This window comes from Durio zibethinus, chromosome 12, assembly GCF_047325235.1.
Source record: "Durio zibethinus cultivar Kanyao isolate XHJ-2024 chromosome 12, ASM4732523v1, whole genome shotgun sequence".
NCBI lineage: Eukaryota > Viridiplantae > Streptophyta > Magnoliopsida > Malvales > Malvaceae > Durio > Durio zibethinus.
Window position 1 is genome coordinate 16,679,219 of NC_143173.1, and position 18,201 is coordinate 16,697,419.

Genomic DNA, 18,201 nt, shown 5'->3' on the forward strand with positions numbered 1-18,201 from the left:
GTATATATTAAGAAATGGATAGAGGTATTCAAACTTTGGGCCTTGCTTTCTTAACAAGGGTAAACAATTTGTAGGCCAAGCTTGAGGTTTTTTTTTTTTTATTATTTATTTTTAATATGAGAAGAGAGGCATTCAATCCCATTCTTTGAACACGAGAAGCATATATTAATTATTGAGTTAAATATTTACATGTTATCGGATTGTATACAAATTAAACATTAATAAATTTTATTATGTTCGTAATTAATTAACGAATTTTAAAATATTATTTGTAATTATTTGTTAAATTTAATAATAGAAATCGAGTATGTTCATGAGTTGTTTATCAAATATTTTATTCATTTATATCCTTGAGTGTATATGAATTGAATATAAATAAATTTTATCATATTTTTGATTTATTTATTTAATTAATGAATCTTAAAATATTATTTATTATTATTTATTAAACTTAATAAACAAATATACACCAAATATGTTCACATCACCCTTAGATTTTACGACAAGCCTAGGTTATTATTTCAATTCCAAGTTTATATTACTATATTATATATAATAATGTAACTGAAATTGGTTTAATCTAATATGACTAGAAAAATAGCCCAATCACATCTAGGTTGCAAAACTTTTTTATTTCGATGAAATATAAATTTTTATTTTTTAATTTAATAATAAATTGAAAAATTAAATATATTTTAGTATTTTGTTGGTTTTTTATTTTTTATTTTTGGAAAATATAATATCTTGGAAAAAACTAAAAAAACTGATATTTTAATTGTGTCACTCAAATGCAATTGTATAGTTATTGGCTTTTATTTTAAACAACGGAGACTATTTTAAAAAATTATATTTAAACCCAAACCCAATAATACATGCATGACATTCCAATTTACCGATACAATATTCACTTATTACCAATATTGATAAATTATCAAATTTAAACCCATTTATCAATGAAATCAAAGGTCACTAATATCATCACCTATTCAACTTAATTTTTTAAAGAAATAAAACCAATAATTTTTTTATAATAGGAAAGGCACTATAGTAATTTTAGCCGATGATAAAAGGAGGACATGTTCATAATTATAACTATTCGGGCATTATAGTAACGTTGACCAATTATGGTATTAAGGTATTTCAGTAATTATGATAGAAAAGATATTACAACAATTTTAGTTGATTATAGAATAAGGGGCATTACAATCAATTTAGACACATATCGTTCAATTGTCAAATAATTAGAAGGGCATTATAGTTATTTCAAAGGAAATTACTTTTTTCTATGGTATAGATATTAAAATTTAATAAGCAACTATGAGGTAATTAAATGAGTATTTTTGTAATTGTGATAAAAGATTATTATAGTAAATTTGAACGCTCATAGTATTATGAGTATTTTCCTAATTATAGTAAGAGTAGTATTATAATAATTTTAAAAATTATAGTACGGGGGTATTTTAATAATTATAGTGGTAAAGTCGTCATAGTAATTTTGTCAAATTATGCTAGGAGTGGTATTATCATAATTTCAACTAATTTATGGTAAGAGGAATATTGTTGTTATTATGATAAAAATATTATAATCATTTAGGATATGTCATCTCTTAATCAATGAACCATATGGGAATTTTGATACTCTTAATGAGATTAATAATTTAATACATAATTAATTTTATATTATGTTAAAATTTAATATATATAATTTAATAAAAGTATTATAACAAATTTCAAATAAAATTCTACAAGTCAAATTTCCATGAAACGATGGTAAGAGTATTCTAATAATTTAATATATGATTAATTTTATATTATTATATTAAATTTTAATATGTAAATTAAATGAGATATTATAATAATTTTTAAATAAAATAGTACATATCAACTTCTTAAAAGCAATCATAAGGACATTTTGTAATTATGGTAAGGAGAATTATAATTATTTAACCAATTTCAATATAAGGGTTTTTTTATAATTATGATATTAAGATAATGGTATTTTTATAATTATGATATTAAGATATTGTAATAATTTTGATCAATCATAGTAGTAGAGACATTTTAGTAATTATAATAAAAGAGATATTATAATAATTTTAATCAATTATAAAATAAAAAGTATTTTCATAATTATGACAAAAAAATATTATAATAATTTGTTATTTATAAAAGACGCATTTTTATCGTGGGTAGTGCTTTTACACTCCCACTACCTCTCTCCACGCATTAGTTCTATTAACATCTATTCTTTTTTCTTTTCACGTCTCAAATCAAAATACTAATTTATTAAAAATGCCAAATACCTCACTCTTCTCTTTTCTTCTTCACCAAAAATCTTAAAATCCTTTAGGAATTAAGCCCCAAATTAAACCCCAATCACCCATTTGATGTTAAATAGCTTAGAATCATAGGTAAATAATTTTTTTTTTTCATTTGATTTTGTGTTTAGTGTTAAAAGATTTAGGATTTGTGGTGACAACTTGAGCATTTTGAAAATAAATTTTTGAAAATTATTAAAATTTTTAAAAATGGATATTTGAAAACTTTTTCAACAAACCGAAAATTTATTGAAAGAGTCGTTGATAATTGCAATGCTTTTTGGAAATAAATTTATGGTAGAGTTAAGAAATTTTCAAAAATAAATTTTTGGTACATTGAAAAATTTTTTAAAAATTCATTTTCAGTAATTTACTGAGAATAGGTACGAAAAACAAAAAAATAATTAATTAATAAATATTTAAGTACGAAGGAGCATTCTTATGATTTGACAAAGGGATATTTTTGTCATTTAAAAAAGAAGGGTGTTATATTAGTTTATCATTTAAAAGAGAGGTATTTTTCTGATTTAATATAAGAGGGGAATTGTGGTCCTTTTAGACAAGTGTCAAGCAATTGGCAAAAAACTGGAAAGGTAAAATGGACATTTCATGGGAGATTACTATGTATGTATGGTATATATAGATGTGCAGGTTTCTTTATTTTCTTCAGAGTTGAAAACCTTGAGCTACTTGATATAGTAAAACTAACACTCAGCAATACCGTTCATTAATTTGGAGGTTCCTTCTGTTTCATATTCTAGATGCTTTTCTTTGCGTCCATTGAAAAAAAAAAAAAAAGAAAATTCCTTACTTTTCTTGATAGAAACTCGGGATAATGGTGTTTCTATGAACTCAAGACTGAAATTTGCTGTCATTCTCAGTTTGAGTCTTTATGATATTGATGTCTTCAGATTGTTATGAAATTCCTCCTGACCTTCTCTTTTAAGTTTTAACTTTTATCAAATTTGTTTTATTTGGCAAATATGTAACTCTTTTCACCAATGGTAGTGATCTACTCATTGAAATCTTTGTTTTAAGGCACCTTTAGTCAGTAGTTGTATATGCATACTCGAACCTGTGCTTATTGTGTGGACTATGATCTGCAATCCCTTTGTTTTTTCACAGTATCAGATTGTAATGTTAACTTGAAAATACATTTCTTCTGTAGGAGTGAATCTCTTGTCAAAGTTCTTTCATGGAGATATTCCATTTGTTCATTACATCATTGATTCCAGTTCTAAAAGTGCTGCTGGTTATAGCTGTTGGCTTGTTCCTTGCAACAGACCATATTGATCTTTTAGGGGCAGATGCAAGGCGCCATTTGAATAATGTGAGTTTACATTTTCTTTTGTGTATAACAGCATAACTATGAATTTGTAATACTTGAAAATGAAGTTGTATCAGTAACACTCCTATACTTGTAGTACTGCTGAAGTGCCACCATTCATCACCCTCACCAATTCAATGGCAAGAATAGAAACCAATTTATTTTTTTGGTATTTGAGATTGTCAGGATTTGAATACTAATAACTGAAACTAAGAATTCAGCACTCTATCAACTAACCACACGGCTACTGGCAAATAGAAAAAATTTCATGCTAATGGCTAGTAAATACAAACCTGCCAACTAGGAATAAGAAAAGATTCAATCAAGAATGATGAAAACAAGCTATCCTACCAAATTAGATCCTTATTGGAAATCAGGAAGTAGATTATAGGAAAATTTTTACCAATGTTTTAGTGAGCCATGCATAGCATTAAATTTTGTACAGCTAGTGAGATTCTGCCAGCTACCTACTGGAGAGCTAGGAGACTGATGCTCCTATTTAAGTCTTAGCTTTCTTTGGTACAAAAGAGGCCGTAGCCTGAGGATTGGGGAAGCAGTTGTATGTGTCGGGATTTAAATCTTAGTCCTGCTGGATGGCATGAACCAATTGAGCTAAGCGCCAAATTCTTATATAAGTTCACATGAACTATATAGTGCACTTACTAGGAAACTATTACGGATATTTACACTGCTGAGAAAGATGAAAACCAACTGGAAGTGTAACCTGGAAATGTTTTTTTTTCCAACTTTTTTGAATAATCATGCTCTTTCCTTCTTTCACACCGATCTGTGAACAAAGCACTAACAATAGCCCATTATTATATGCAGCTGGTATTTTATGTCTTCTATCCTGCTCTCATTTGCTGCAGTCTTGCTAATACAATCACTATCAAGGATTTGACCGCCTTGTGAGTTTGCATATGCTCATTTCACTTCACTTCGTACTACACGAATTTAATGATACTTTTCCATTCATTTAACTGGTTCCATTTCTAGGTGGTTTCTGCCAGTCAATATCATCATCTCGTGTTTAATCGGTTCAGTTCTTGGACTGGTACTAGTAATAATTACAAGAACTAGTCGACACCTATGGGGCATTGTCATTGGTTGCTCTTCTGCAGGTAGACAAATTTTGTCAGTAATTGTCTTTTTGAAATTCATATATTCGTGGAACAGGGAAAGAATAGAAAGAAAAATCATAATCGTAACAGGTGGCCACTTCACAGCCTAATGGTACTGATATCATAAGTGATATATTCTTGTTAGACCTAACAATTAGTTTATCCGTGTAATATTTGTTTCATGTTAAACAGGTGTAAACCATATCATAATTCGTATCGGTACGAGAATACAGAATAATTTTTTGATTTTTATCAAATTTATATATGATTTTTGTCAAAATTTATATCGTGTAAATTTTATTTTTTTCGTATTTTATTCGTGTCGTGTTATTGTGTCATGACTAAAATTATGGAATATAGATTTTTTGGCTACCAGATTGCAGTATTGTCAAGAATTTGAAGCTTCTTTATCAGATTATTGAGATAATCTGGAGTTTTTCATCTTCTGCATCTTTAATTCCTTGATTTGTATTTTTTCCCTTTAGCCCTTTTCCACTAAGGATGAAAATAAGGCTGTGTTTCATGTGCACAGCAAATTCGGGAAACATGCTTCTCATCATACTTCCAGCACTCTGTGAAGAGAAGAATAGTCCATTTGGATATTCATCCACCTGCTCTGCTGATGGAAAGGCTTATGCTTCACTTTCTCTAGCGGTATCATCTATTATTCTTGCTCCATGACTGTCCAAATGAAAATTTGTCAATAACAAGGCACATTTTTTATGAAAATTTTGATTTCAGATGACACTGCCTCTATTTGTTTTCTACTAGCCTCGTAGATGGCAACAAAACTACCTCCATGGGGATTATGTATTTTACTATCTTTCATTGATTAAGGGTCATTTTGGATGAACGGTGAGATTGAAAATAGAAGTGAGATTAGTTACTGATTAATATCAGTGATGAGATGTGTATTTATATACAAACACAATGATGGCAATGAGATTAGATATAGCAGTCAACTGCCTAAATAAAATGTCTTCTGTCTCAATTTTAGTAGTCGACTGCCCTAAGGATCAGTGAACCATTGAACCCTTTCCCCTCCGGTCTCCAAATTGAAGGGACAGTGGCTTCAAATGTATCATGAGTCGTGGATTCCATCGCGATGGACTCCAAATAGGGCCTAAAGGACCAGCTTCCTTTTCACTTTCCCCTTAGATTAAATTGTCTTGGGGTCAAAATTTTTGAGGACTTACCCATCAGTAATGGCAAGGCAGAATGAGCCCCCAAGGGTTGTGACCTTCAAACCTTTCCATGAAAAATAAATCCTATAATAAATACTTTGTTATTCTTGATACCTGTGCGTATCAGTTGCTACATGAGCAGACCTTGCATGGTCGGTAGGTGAAAATTATAGCAAAGAAAAGAAAATAATGGCTTGTAATACAAATTCTTACTGTTATATCCTCAAGTTCTGCATGTTTAGTTCCTTTAGCTTTTCTTGCAGCTATATATGGATGTAAATATGATGATGGTTTTGTTTTTTGTTTTTTGTTTTTTTTTGTTAAAAATACAGATACAATCAATTTATGTCTGGTCTATTCTGTATTTTATTCTACGGATGTCCGCAAAGCATGAACATGGAGTTAAAGTAATCAACACAAATGATGCTATAATCACTGTAAAGACTTCACTTTCTTCAAATGGTTGTCCTGTGGATGTCTTAGATCAAGTTGACTTGCCTCATCAAAGTGACAATGAGGGGAATGAAAAGGTTTATTCTACTTTTGCTACAAAATACATATATCTCTATCTTTTAGAACCTTGTTTTAAACCGTCGATTTCTGCTCGTTAAAAAAAAAAAAAATCAGTTTGGGAATGAAATAAAAGTTTGAGAAAACTCATATATAGTTTTCTTATGGTATAGATTTTAATTCTGTTTTGAGTCTTCTGACAGAAAAAAAAAATGGGGGGTTCCATGGGAATCTATCTCATGCATGTTTCATTCTCCTGACAGAACACACCTGACCTCTTTGTAATAAAAAAACCACATATTGCCAAAAAGTTGGAACTTAATGATCATTCTGAGATTAGGTAGTCAAATTACATGACAACCTGTCCTGAAAATATTGTTACATACTTTATTTGACAACAATGTTGATGTTATCATAGGATTTGTTTTATTACTAGTGTAGCAAGACGAAAGTTGTTGTTTATCAGATAGGCTTGAGATTGTGGTAATGTTCATTCATTGAAATGAAAGGCTGTAGAGAGATTCATGGTAGAATGAATATGAGCTGAACCATCAAAATCCAGTTTGAATTTCTGATTTAAGCATGGTTTCAATGTATTTCACATATATGAATTCAGTAGTGCGAGTGATCTGGGTGCATAGTGCCAGTGCATGGTGATAAACCATGTGGAGCTTAATTACTACCCTGACGCTGATTGTCCCTACGCAGAGGAAATATGCTGATTGATCACAGAAATAACAATTATGTTGTATGTAACTTGATTTAGCTACACATGTACTTCTAATCTTGGGAACAAAAATTATTTCCATATTCTATAGACGATCAGCAATGGTATCCTGTTCTCTTTAAGCCTTTTTTTTTGCATTTTTTTTATCGTTTCTTTTGGCACTTGAAACATTTGGTGTCTATCATTCAGGCTACATTTGTAGTTTTGCATTGGTGTGAAATGGAAGCCTGAAATTGGTGCCTGTCTGCATGAGGTTTGGGCTTATTGAAACAACTTTTTCTCATATCTCTTGCTAGATTCCAACTTTTGGAAAGCTCAAGCAATCGTTTTTGATGGTTATGAGAAGTAGAAGCCTAAAGAAGCTTTTTGCACCATCTACAATTGCAGCGGTATGCTCATTTATAGTGCTGGTTATCTTCTGGGAACGCAACATTTTCATGCTTTCAAGTTGAAATCAGTTCACTTCTTCAATACCTTCGTCTTAGAAGTGCTTCATGATTTTGGACTAACATGTTTGTTTGCTGCTTCTTTTACAGATTGCTGGGTTTATAATTGCAATTGCCTCTCCAATTCGAAAGGCACTGATTGGTGACAGTGCTCCCCTGCGTGTCATCTACAGTTCTGCAGAATTAATAGGGTATAAATCCTGAAACAGAATGTTCTGCTCCCCATCTCTTGAGGCTGGTTTCTTCCACTCTTGAGAACCTTAATTCTCTATGTCCTTCAGTTATATGCATGCGTTGAAGTAACTAAATGCTGATCTTGCTATCGGATCGGTAAACTTTTTACTTGACGCAACATGTTTTTTGAATTGCTACTAGCAAATTTTTTTTTTTGGGGGTGCACAAAGCAGCCGTATCCCGAGGATAAGAGAAGGATTGTAAGTGCTGAAATTTAAACCTAGATATCACTTTTTATGAGTGATTACATGAACAAACTAGATTAAGCTTTATTCTTACTAGCTTTAGATATGGACCATATGGCTAATTGTCTAATACCAACTAGCTTTAGATATGGACCATAACCTCTTAAGAGAAAGATTGCAAGTGTTGAGATTTGAACTTGGATACTACCTCTTAAAAGTGATTACATGAACCAACTAGATTAAAGCTCGGTTCTTACTAGCTTTAGATATGGATCATATGGCTAACTGTCTAATACCTTTCAATTGCATTATTTTGGAAAAGTCAGAAAGGAATCAGGCAACATAAGTATCAAAATCTTTAGATTGCTCTTTGATTATAATCTCAATTTATACATGTCAACAGTTTTTTTTATATTGTTATTCCTGTGCTGTTCAGAGAGGCTGGAATCCCATCCATTACCCTCATAGTGGGAGCAAATCTTCTTAAAGGTAATTAGCTAAGCAGTTTATTTGGTCTTTTGGGTTACGATTGTGGTTCGAACTCGCGACCCTTAGCTTAGGAGCCGATTCTAGTACCACTGAGCTAACATCTCTTGGTTTTCTAAGCTAACCTACTTTGATAGTTTTCCTTTCTTCAGGGTTGAGGGCATCAGGAGTAGGTGCATCACTTGTTATAGGAATTATAGTCATAAGGAATATTCTCTTGCCTGCATCTGGTGTTGTTATTGTTAAAGCTGCAAAACATTTTGGCATGGTGGATTCAGACTCATTTTATCAGTTCACTCTGCTACTTCAGTATGCCATTCCACCTGCAATGAACATAGGTACAATGTCTTGAAGAAGTTAACTATCTTTGCCATTTTTATATACCATGTTTTGCATTTTACAGTATGCAGAATCCATTCAAAGGGGATACCTGTTTAGAATTGTGTAATGCATACAACTAGCAGTTCTAATTTCAATTTTCGTTCCCAGACTTTTCCTTTAGGATTAATTGATGCATTCTTTTTCGCATTTGGCCAGATTTTCCTTGACCAGTGGTAAGTTAAAACTACCAATTGCTTCAATCACCAGGGTGACTTGTGAAATGTAATCAAGTGTAAGGAAACACTAGGGAAACATTAGAATAATGAAATCAGTAACCTTTGAGACATCTCGTGCTTGACAGGAAAATTAGAACCAATGAACAAGAGATGATTCCTTTCGTTGTTTCGTGTTTCGTAGGTACAATAAGCCAGATGCTGGGAACTGGTGAGAGCGAATTTTCTGTCATTATGCTTTGGAATTATGTTGCAGCAGCATTATCCCTCACCCTCTGGACAGCCATCTACATGTGGCTTGTAACTTAAGTTACAAACTTCAGAAATCCTTTTGAATCACTTCACATTGCATTCACCATCATTCATGACATTGTCAAGCAAGCGAAGACATTAATTCGAGGAGCACGACGAACAAATATGTCAGTTATGGTTATATTCAGAATCACTTGATCATCATCACTTCATATTGCATTCACTCATTCATGACAATGTCAAGTAAGCAAATAGTGTGTATATGAAGTGATCAAAACCTTGCTATCCAGCTTAAAAAATGTTTAGTTTGCAGCTAAAGTACTGAAGCACAAGCATAGAAATATGGTTTTGTGACATAAATTGGAATGGATGAAATTTTATGAAATGAAGTCTAATTCCTTTTTGCTATGCATAAAACAATTGTTGTTGTGGTAATTTCAAATCAATTATTTGTGTAAAATGCAAAAAATAATAAATGTACAATATATTATAAATAATTTAATAGTTTGAAATAACCTCAAATTATTACTTTCCTTCATATTTGCGATGATTGAGGATTAGACTTGGGTCCACTTAACCACCAAACACCATTGAAAAGTTTGCACCACTAATGTAACAATCAACAACCTTTAGTGGTCCATAATTGGATTCTTTTAGAAATACAATACAATCTTTTTATACACTCATGCATTAACGCTCAAAGCTCACAGAAAAGAAGAGATTCTAAGTCATAAAGCCTACAAGGCTAGATTGGCAAAATTTTCCAACATGGAGACATGCCATGTTAAAATGCAAATTATTATTATTATCCAAAGATAAGCCAATCAAACATCAATAGGCCAAAAAAAAAAAGGGTTAAGCAGAAGGGAAAGTGCAAAAACATCGGGACCCAAAGGCACTGAATTTGGTGGGGCATCCAACATTCCTCTTCATCCAACCACATCATACTGTTAAACCTCTCAAAACTTTGTTATTTTAATACAAAAAGTTCATATATTTATTTTTAAAAAATATCATTTAATAAATTAAAAATTCAAATATCAACATATGAAATCTTTCTTTTTCCATACAATAACCTTTTTTATATAAAAAAATTAAATAAATTAATTCTTACAATTACTTTTAAAATATGACATCGAATAAATATAAAATTTAAATCCCGATACTTAAAATTTCACTATTTATCTTTAAATTAAAATTTTTTTATGCCAAAAATAATTAACAAAAGAATCAACCAAAACCGATTAATAAAAAATAAAAACTTTACTCAATTGATTTATACGATCACTTTTAAAAGATAACAACTCTTAAACTCAAATCTCTAACTTCTTTGTTAAAAGAAAATCAACTGCTAAATATTGTCTGTGTCTTTTTGGATCTGTTTTCTGTGTTAGGTAAATCAGATGGGGATTAGGAACCAAATAAAATCTTTCCTTTCTTTCATTTCTTATCTTAATTATCATTTTTTTGAGAAATTATGTAAATTATCATTGATTTCCTTTCTTTGTAAATTCTACGACAATAATAATGATAATAATGATGGTAGAGCACCGTGGCAGGTGATAGAATACAAAATCAAAACAATTAGAATAGACAAAACTATTGAGGCTATTGATGTGGATGGTGGGGGTGGTGGCGCGCCGCTCCCGAATATCATTCCAAAGTAGCTACCATCATCACTGGACCCTGCACTACCAGTGTTGGTGGTGCCGGTGCTGCTGGACCCACCGTCAGTGTATCCTGGATATGAAAAGCTCCCAGTCTCTTCCCTGTACAAAATAATTCAACACCAACATACGAAAACTCAAATCAGAGATATGCTGAGACATAGAACAAAATAAAAGTTTTACAGTAAAAAAAAATAAATGGTAATTCATTAGATATTAATATCATAAATTTTGTGCCAGATTCCAAGTATTCAAACTTAAAAGTTTGTTGAGTCATGAAAAATTGTAAGTTTTGCTCAATCCATATGCATATATAATCGAATAGAACCTTTTCAAGAATTTCAATTGATTTATGCAATTATTTTTAAACAATGACACCCTGAAGTTTAAATTTCAGTATCTACAATCTCTTTTTCTATCCCTATGCTGAGACTTCTTTGTAGAAAAATAGAACCTTTAAAAGGATACCAACCAATAGCATCAAATTTTGAGTATATTAGGGATAGGAAGCTGAAGAAGTGGGTCAGACATGGGGAGGGAGCATCTTATGGGGGCAAGTGCTGACCTAAAATTTTAAGGCTCCATATGGGTGATGGTGTAAAGAATAAATTTATAAAAAAAAAAAAAGTTATGGGCAGCTTGAGAGAATAGTGAATACTAATTCGTTAAATCCCGCATAAATAAGTCTGTTTAAACTGGTTCGGAGAAGGGATGTATTAACATCTAATGAGCTACCATATATGACCAAGACATGTTGAGCAGGAGTAAAAGACACAAAACTTGCAAAAAGAAAAGAAAAATCATGTGAATTTCCATGTCGAGATTTGGTTGTAGCCCATTTAAGACATGTTTTCATACTAAGACCAATGATTTTAGAAAGCATTTAAACTTCAGACACTTCCCTTGACCTTAATCAACAAAACTGAAGGGTTTCATCTCACACACAATGCAAGGCAAGAATTCAGAATCTCCTACTTCTAACCCTCAACTTTATACTCAGTTCCAAAACCATCCTGTTAACCAGATTCATAGTTCATCCACCTCTAACTTGTGTCAAACCCACAGTGCTGGGGTTCGAGCTATGCAGCTTACACCCACTAAGAAAAAGGTTGGTGCAATAGGTAACATGCATAACAGAAGCAACGAAAAGGGCCCATCAAATTGCGAATAAGTCTGAGGGAAGCCCCTCCTTTTTCCCCTACTAATACAGCTGCTTGTCCAAGTCTAGAAGCATTTCACCTACAATTTTATTTATTATAATCCTACAATTATTCAATGACAACAAAAAATTATGTAAGAGTCAACAACCTAAAAATATATGCTTTATATAATTTTTTATGAATCTCACGTAATATTAAATTATAGATTAATTATATTATAATAATTATAGGTGATATGTTCTGTGCAGTTTACATCAACATCTGACATAGGGCACACACTGGATACTGGTTACTAGCTGGAAAGCATATAAAAGGGAATATCAACTTAGTCACCTGCCCCCCGTACAAGAGTAAAACACCAAAAGATGACCTGGGTGGGTCTCCTTACAGTTATCCAAAACAAAAAAGCCTACCCGTTTTCCCTTTAATCCACCTCTTGAAACTAAACCCCCTTTTTTTTTCTCATTTTTATCCTTGTTTACACACATGTGCACATGTTCATGGTTTCTGATTTGGAAATTCCTTTTGATAAAGACACTGCAACCTTGGATACTTGTATGTAAAATGCTAATAGCATTTCTGAAGAAATAGTTATAAATGATTATTATGTGCTAATTTGTTTGAAAAGAATGCACAACAGAAATAAATCATTCATGGAATTGTCATCTCAAAATAATGCATTTCTAGTAACTAGTCTCAATGAAAACCTAAGAAAACCATTTTGATAGAGTGAAAAGACAAAGAAATACACAATCAATCACTAATATTTACTATAGCGTTTCTTTTATCTAATTGAAGTAAAAAAAAAAAAAAAGATATGAACTAAAAGAGGAGTGACTGCCATGTGTTCAACCAAAACATTTGGCCATTTATTGGATCACTCCTTGGTCGCTAGGAATCTATCTAGTCTTTCCATCACCAAGGTTTTGGCCCTCGCCCCCCTTGACCATGTGAACCACACTCCCTTAAAGCCAAGGTCCAAAAGGTTACTATCTTTTAAGGATTCCCTGAAGGCCTCTATTTGTCTTTCTGGCCACAAGCACCTCCCGTTATTCTCACTATCGTTCAGGATTTCATTATAGTCTCCTACGCAGAGCCATGGAAGGTTGCTTTGTACTGCCAATTCCCTTAGTAACGCCCAAGTAATATTTCTTTTACTAGTTTCAGGTTCTCCATAAAAACCAATTAACCTCCAAACAGCATGGCCATGTTCTTGGACTTCCATGTCTATGTGGTGCCTTGAGAAGGTTCTTAAATGAAGCTCTGTGTCATCCCTCCACACCATGGCTAGTCCCCCACTCCTTCCAATCAACTGTGAAGCAATTTTCCATCCTACATTTCCTACGGACATCATCCATTTCAGCTGTTTTTGTGATAACTCAATTCCATATGGGAATATTTTGAAGATTTGCTATTTTATATATATATATATATATATAGAGAGAGAGAGAGAGAGTCTTAAACTCAAATACGTGAGGTATCTTTTATAGAACAAAATTGTAAGATCTTCAAGTTAAAACAGACAATAACTTATAAGTTATGTGTAAATTTTCATAAATGGTATCAGAACTAGGTTCTAATCAGATAAATCTCAAACGTCTGGTGTGATATGTAATTTATTTTGTGTTAGGCTTGATCTTATGTCAAGTTTTAATGAAAGAATTTGTGACACCTTAATTTCATATCAAGATAACATGATATATATGTAAAGATTTAAATCCAAATTTGTGAAGTCTCTTTTGTGAAACAAGATCGTAAAATTTTCAAATCAAGATGGATAGTACCTTTAACTTGCGGATGTTTACAGTTATTAACTTCGTTTCGCAAAGAAAAATAACATCGGGATCTTGTTTTATAATAAGCTCGAAGAGCTCTCACTGCCTGTGGGTTCCCAAGCCCACGGTAGCTTCAAGCTAAGGTTTTCATTGCTACTAACGAGACTGGATACTAGCCCTCGCCAATTCTCCTTTGGTTCTTCTGTTACTCTCGTCGTCTCCTTACAATTTTTTCTCCATTCCATCCACTTCCATAAATTCCAGCTGGGCAGTCCCTTCTATTTTTTTTTTTTTTGCCCATGACTGTTTTAGTTGCATTACCCTTTAAGCCATGCTGACCTGTTATTTTTTTTCCATTTCACATGCTCCTTTCGACTATTGCATTTCTCATGCAAGCCAATATTAAAGTCATGCACGTGATCCTCATTGGGCCCTATATTAGTATGATCGACCCTTCCAGCACTGTCTTTCTCACCAGCCCCTATCTTTCCGGTTTTTCCATCCGTGGCTCCTTCCATTTATAGATCAATATCCCCTGTATGGTGCCGATTTCCTTCATTTTCTTGTACCCCAAGATCCACTGTCCCCATGATATTCTCCACCCATATATCCTTTAATTCTCCTTGTTTATTCCCTGAAGATTCCACTTTTCTGCTTCCTAATTGCTCATTAATGGCTTGGATTCCAGCTCCTAACCGCTGACTTTCCCCATTTGTCTCACTTTCCATTTTTCTGTTGCTTCTTTTTTCTCTATGCACTCCGCCTGTGGCAACCATGTCCTCCACTGTGGCCAAATCATTATCTGGAACCACTACTAGCTTCCTCTGTCTACTAGCCATTGGTTTTGAGCTCCCTCTTTTTAATGGTGAAGCTCTGATCCAGTCTCCATACTGCTTGGCTCCAATGTCCTCCTTTGTTCTCAGGCCAGTGTTCACAATCCAGATCCGTGTGCCCTAGTCTTCCACATTCGTAGCAGAAATTAGGTAGCCTTTCATACTTCAGTGAATCCCATATTTCAAGTTATTCGATGTTCTCCGAAGTAGAATTGATCTTCGTAATGGTTTTGTAACGTCCACCTCCACTCTCTTCCTGATAAATCTGCTCCATCCTCCCCCTTCTTCCTCCATATAAATTGCCTTAAGTTTTCCCACCTTTCTTCCAATACCTAACGCCATTTCCTGCGTGTACCATCCTAGTGGAAGGTTATAAACTCGAACCAATAGCGATGTTGTGAACGTATATTCACTTGGCCTTAGTCTGCCGCCATATGCAGTGAGCATTAGTTGGTGCTTATCAAAAGACCAAGTACTCCCATCCAGTACCCGTTCCATATCTCCAGTTGAGCAAAAACTTAAACATAAAAGGATTATCAGCCAAAGTTATCACATCCAGCTCCGTCGTAAGCCTCCATACAACTTTGAGGGTAGTTATCATTGCGTCTTTGTTAAAATGCCATTTTGTGTGCAGAGAACCTACCAGCCATGGTTTTGCCTCCTCCTCCTTCTTCATATCCGTCCCGTCCTCTGCTACGATATACTTTTCTTCTTCCAGTTTGGACCACAACTACTCCAATTCTGCCGCCATCACCTCTTCACTCTTCTCACTAACACGATCTCACTAAAACAATCCCAGAGATCACAGTTTGTACCTTGAGAAATAGCCACCTTGCATCAGACAAGACTTACTCAACTCTCAGAGCGAGAGACGTCTTTAAGTGAAGATATTATTGGCAAATAATTATTTAGATATTCATTGACCTCGTTCAACTAGTTTTGCTACATTATCTAGCCCATTAATTTGACTTAATGGTATAATTATAAGATTAATTGAACAAGTTTAATGGTGAAATAGTAAATAGGATTGATGATGAATAAATTCATATATTTTGGATTCGTTTTTCAATGTAGATAATCTAAATTCAACTGATACTGATATCTTGTATCATAATATAAATACTAATCATTTTGTATACTTGTAAAATATAAAATTATATATAAGTGATTTATAAATTACCCCCTTTTTGTAAAAAAAAATAATAATAAATGATTTATTATGTTTATATAAAGAGAAGTGATCACTTACAAAGTGTAAAACTAAAGATGTTTTACATATTTTTCTAACTAATTTCAATATATTCAAAGCATGAGATTAAATTATTTTTTTATTTTTTTATTATTTCTCTTATTCTTTAAATTTATTGAAATAAATTATTAAAAAAATATGAAAAACCTTTTTAGTTTTACATTGTAAGTTTATCTCTTCTTTTATATAAAATATGTTAGTAATTATATAATTAAATATTAAAACACATTTCCACACAACAATAAGGATGCCTTAAACATATGTCTACATGTCAACATGAACACATCTATAAATACTGAAAAAGATTTTTAAAATTGTTTGATTAAGAAAAATTAATTCAAAAAATTTTTAATTAATCATTAAGGAAGGATGGACGGTAGGGGCATGTAACTATTCCTAGAAGCTTCCATTAAATAGCAGCCCCTTTACCAAAGAATTTATTCACGAATATATTGAGTGATCAATTTTTAAATATGAAACAAAGTCTTCAAAGATCACAATATATATTCTTGCCCACAAGAATCTTCACCAGAAATATATTCTTCTCTAACCATTTTTATGATGATGATCATATATTCTATAGTCTCTTTTTTTTAAAAGCTATAATAGTAAAGTATTCAAGGTAATATATGAATTTTACAAATTTTTAATGTGATACTTGAGTTATAAATTTATTAATTAAAATGAAACTTCACATATGTGATTATTTTCTAATGATAACGTATGACGAATAAATAATTCTCCAAGTATTATATTAGTTATTTTTTTAATTTTTTAAAAATTTTATTACTATATCAAAAGTATATGTGTCACTCTACTCTAATAATGAATTAATGCAATAATTCTTATATATATATGGTTTAATTAAATCCTAAATTTTTTTCTAAATTACAAGTACAAGTTACAACCATAATAAGTATTACATTTGTATATAAAAATCATTGAATAATCAAATAAACAAACTAGAGCATCACTAAATAAATTAGCATAAAGTTGAACTAAACACATACATAGTGAGACTTCAATATAAGATTATAGGTCATGTTTGATGCATAGAATTATTAATAGAATAAAATAATAATTTTATATCATGTTTGATTTGTATCTAAAAAAAAAGGATAGAGATTGCAATGAGGATTAATATCCTCTTGTTATAGGATTATTTAATCCTCCCCAAATGAAAAAAGATTATTTTTAATAAATGAGATTAAACTTATATGTTCAATTTTACTCTTAAAAATTATATCTATAATTTAAAATTGTATAAACTTTGAAAAAAAATAATTTTGACAAATAAATAAATTATTCTATCATAATTATTGTATACGTAAAATACAAAATAGAATGATATTATTTAATCTAATCTTATTTATAATATTATCTTATCTTATCCTATCATAATTTTGTATATCAAACATAACCTTAGAGTTTTGAGATATCATTTTTGTCACTAAACCAAAGCCTTATTAGCTTAAGTTTGATGAATTAATTAAGACAAAATAAAAATTAACTTTTTGTTTAGCCCTAATTAAGTTTTTCTTTTAAATTTTGTAGAAATCATTGTCAAGTATGGACAAGATATAACTAGACTCTATGGATTTAGTGAAATTTTTTTGTTAAAAAATATTATTTAATTAAAAGCTTAAATTAAATATCAAAATTGAGGTAATATATAAAGAAATACTTACTAAAACTAATAAATATAACAAAATTTTATCATTAGTTTAAACAGTAAAATTTGCATCATTTTTTAAATTTGAAATACCAATTAATTTGTCTTTTTTATAGAAACAAACATCCAAAATCTGACTTAGAAAGAATTAAAATTTAAAATATTTAAATGAAATATTTCTAATATATATAATGTAGTTGTCTACAACCATTCGAAATAAACGAAATGTATCAGAGAAGAAACTCATCTTTTTTATTTCTTTCAATTTATTGTATATTTATGCACCCAAAAATAAATAATTAAATATCAATAAATTAAAAAATTATTGAATCATAATTTAATTTAATTCAAATTATTTGACTTTGTTCTATTTGATGCATTTAACCAAAAAAAAAAAAAAAAACTATGGCTATTTCCAAATAATAAAAAAATCTTTACTTTAATCCAAATTAATATGATATTAACAAGGCATTGTTAGTTTTAATCATCAAAATTTTCAAT

General features: G+C 31.2%; 1 protein-coding gene across 4 annotated transcripts; it reads left to right on the plus strand.

The window, feature by feature from the left end:
• Nucleotides 1-3,017: 3,017 nt before the first annotated feature.
• Nucleotides 3,018-9,431, plus strand: LOC149515782 (protein PIN-LIKES 3-like). Of its 4 annotated transcripts, none has more exons than XM_089741654.1 (11): nt 3,018-3,056; nt 3,487-3,648; nt 4,474-4,553; nt 4,642-4,766; nt 5,299-5,420; nt 6,283-6,480; nt 7,484-7,576; nt 7,724-7,824; nt 8,489-8,541; nt 8,691-8,876; nt 9,277-9,431. In XM_089741654.1, the coding sequence occupies exons 2-11, from the start codon at nt 3,514-3,516 to the stop codon at nt 9,399-9,401; spliced, it is 1,218 nt and encodes a 405-aa protein (XP_089597780.1). In that variant the 5' UTR covers nt 3,018-3,056; nt 3,487-3,513; the 3' UTR covers nt 9,402-9,431. The 4 variants fall into 4 exon arrangements, with proteins under 4 accessions (XP_089597780.1, XP_089597783.1, XP_089597782.1 ...); XM_089741657.1 differs by lacking the exon at nt 3,018-3,056 and adding an exon at nt 3,113-3,156; XM_089741656.1 differs by lacking the exon at nt 3,018-3,056 and adding an exon at nt 3,167-3,322.
• The last annotated feature ends 8,770 nt before the right edge of the window (nt 9,432-18,201 follow it).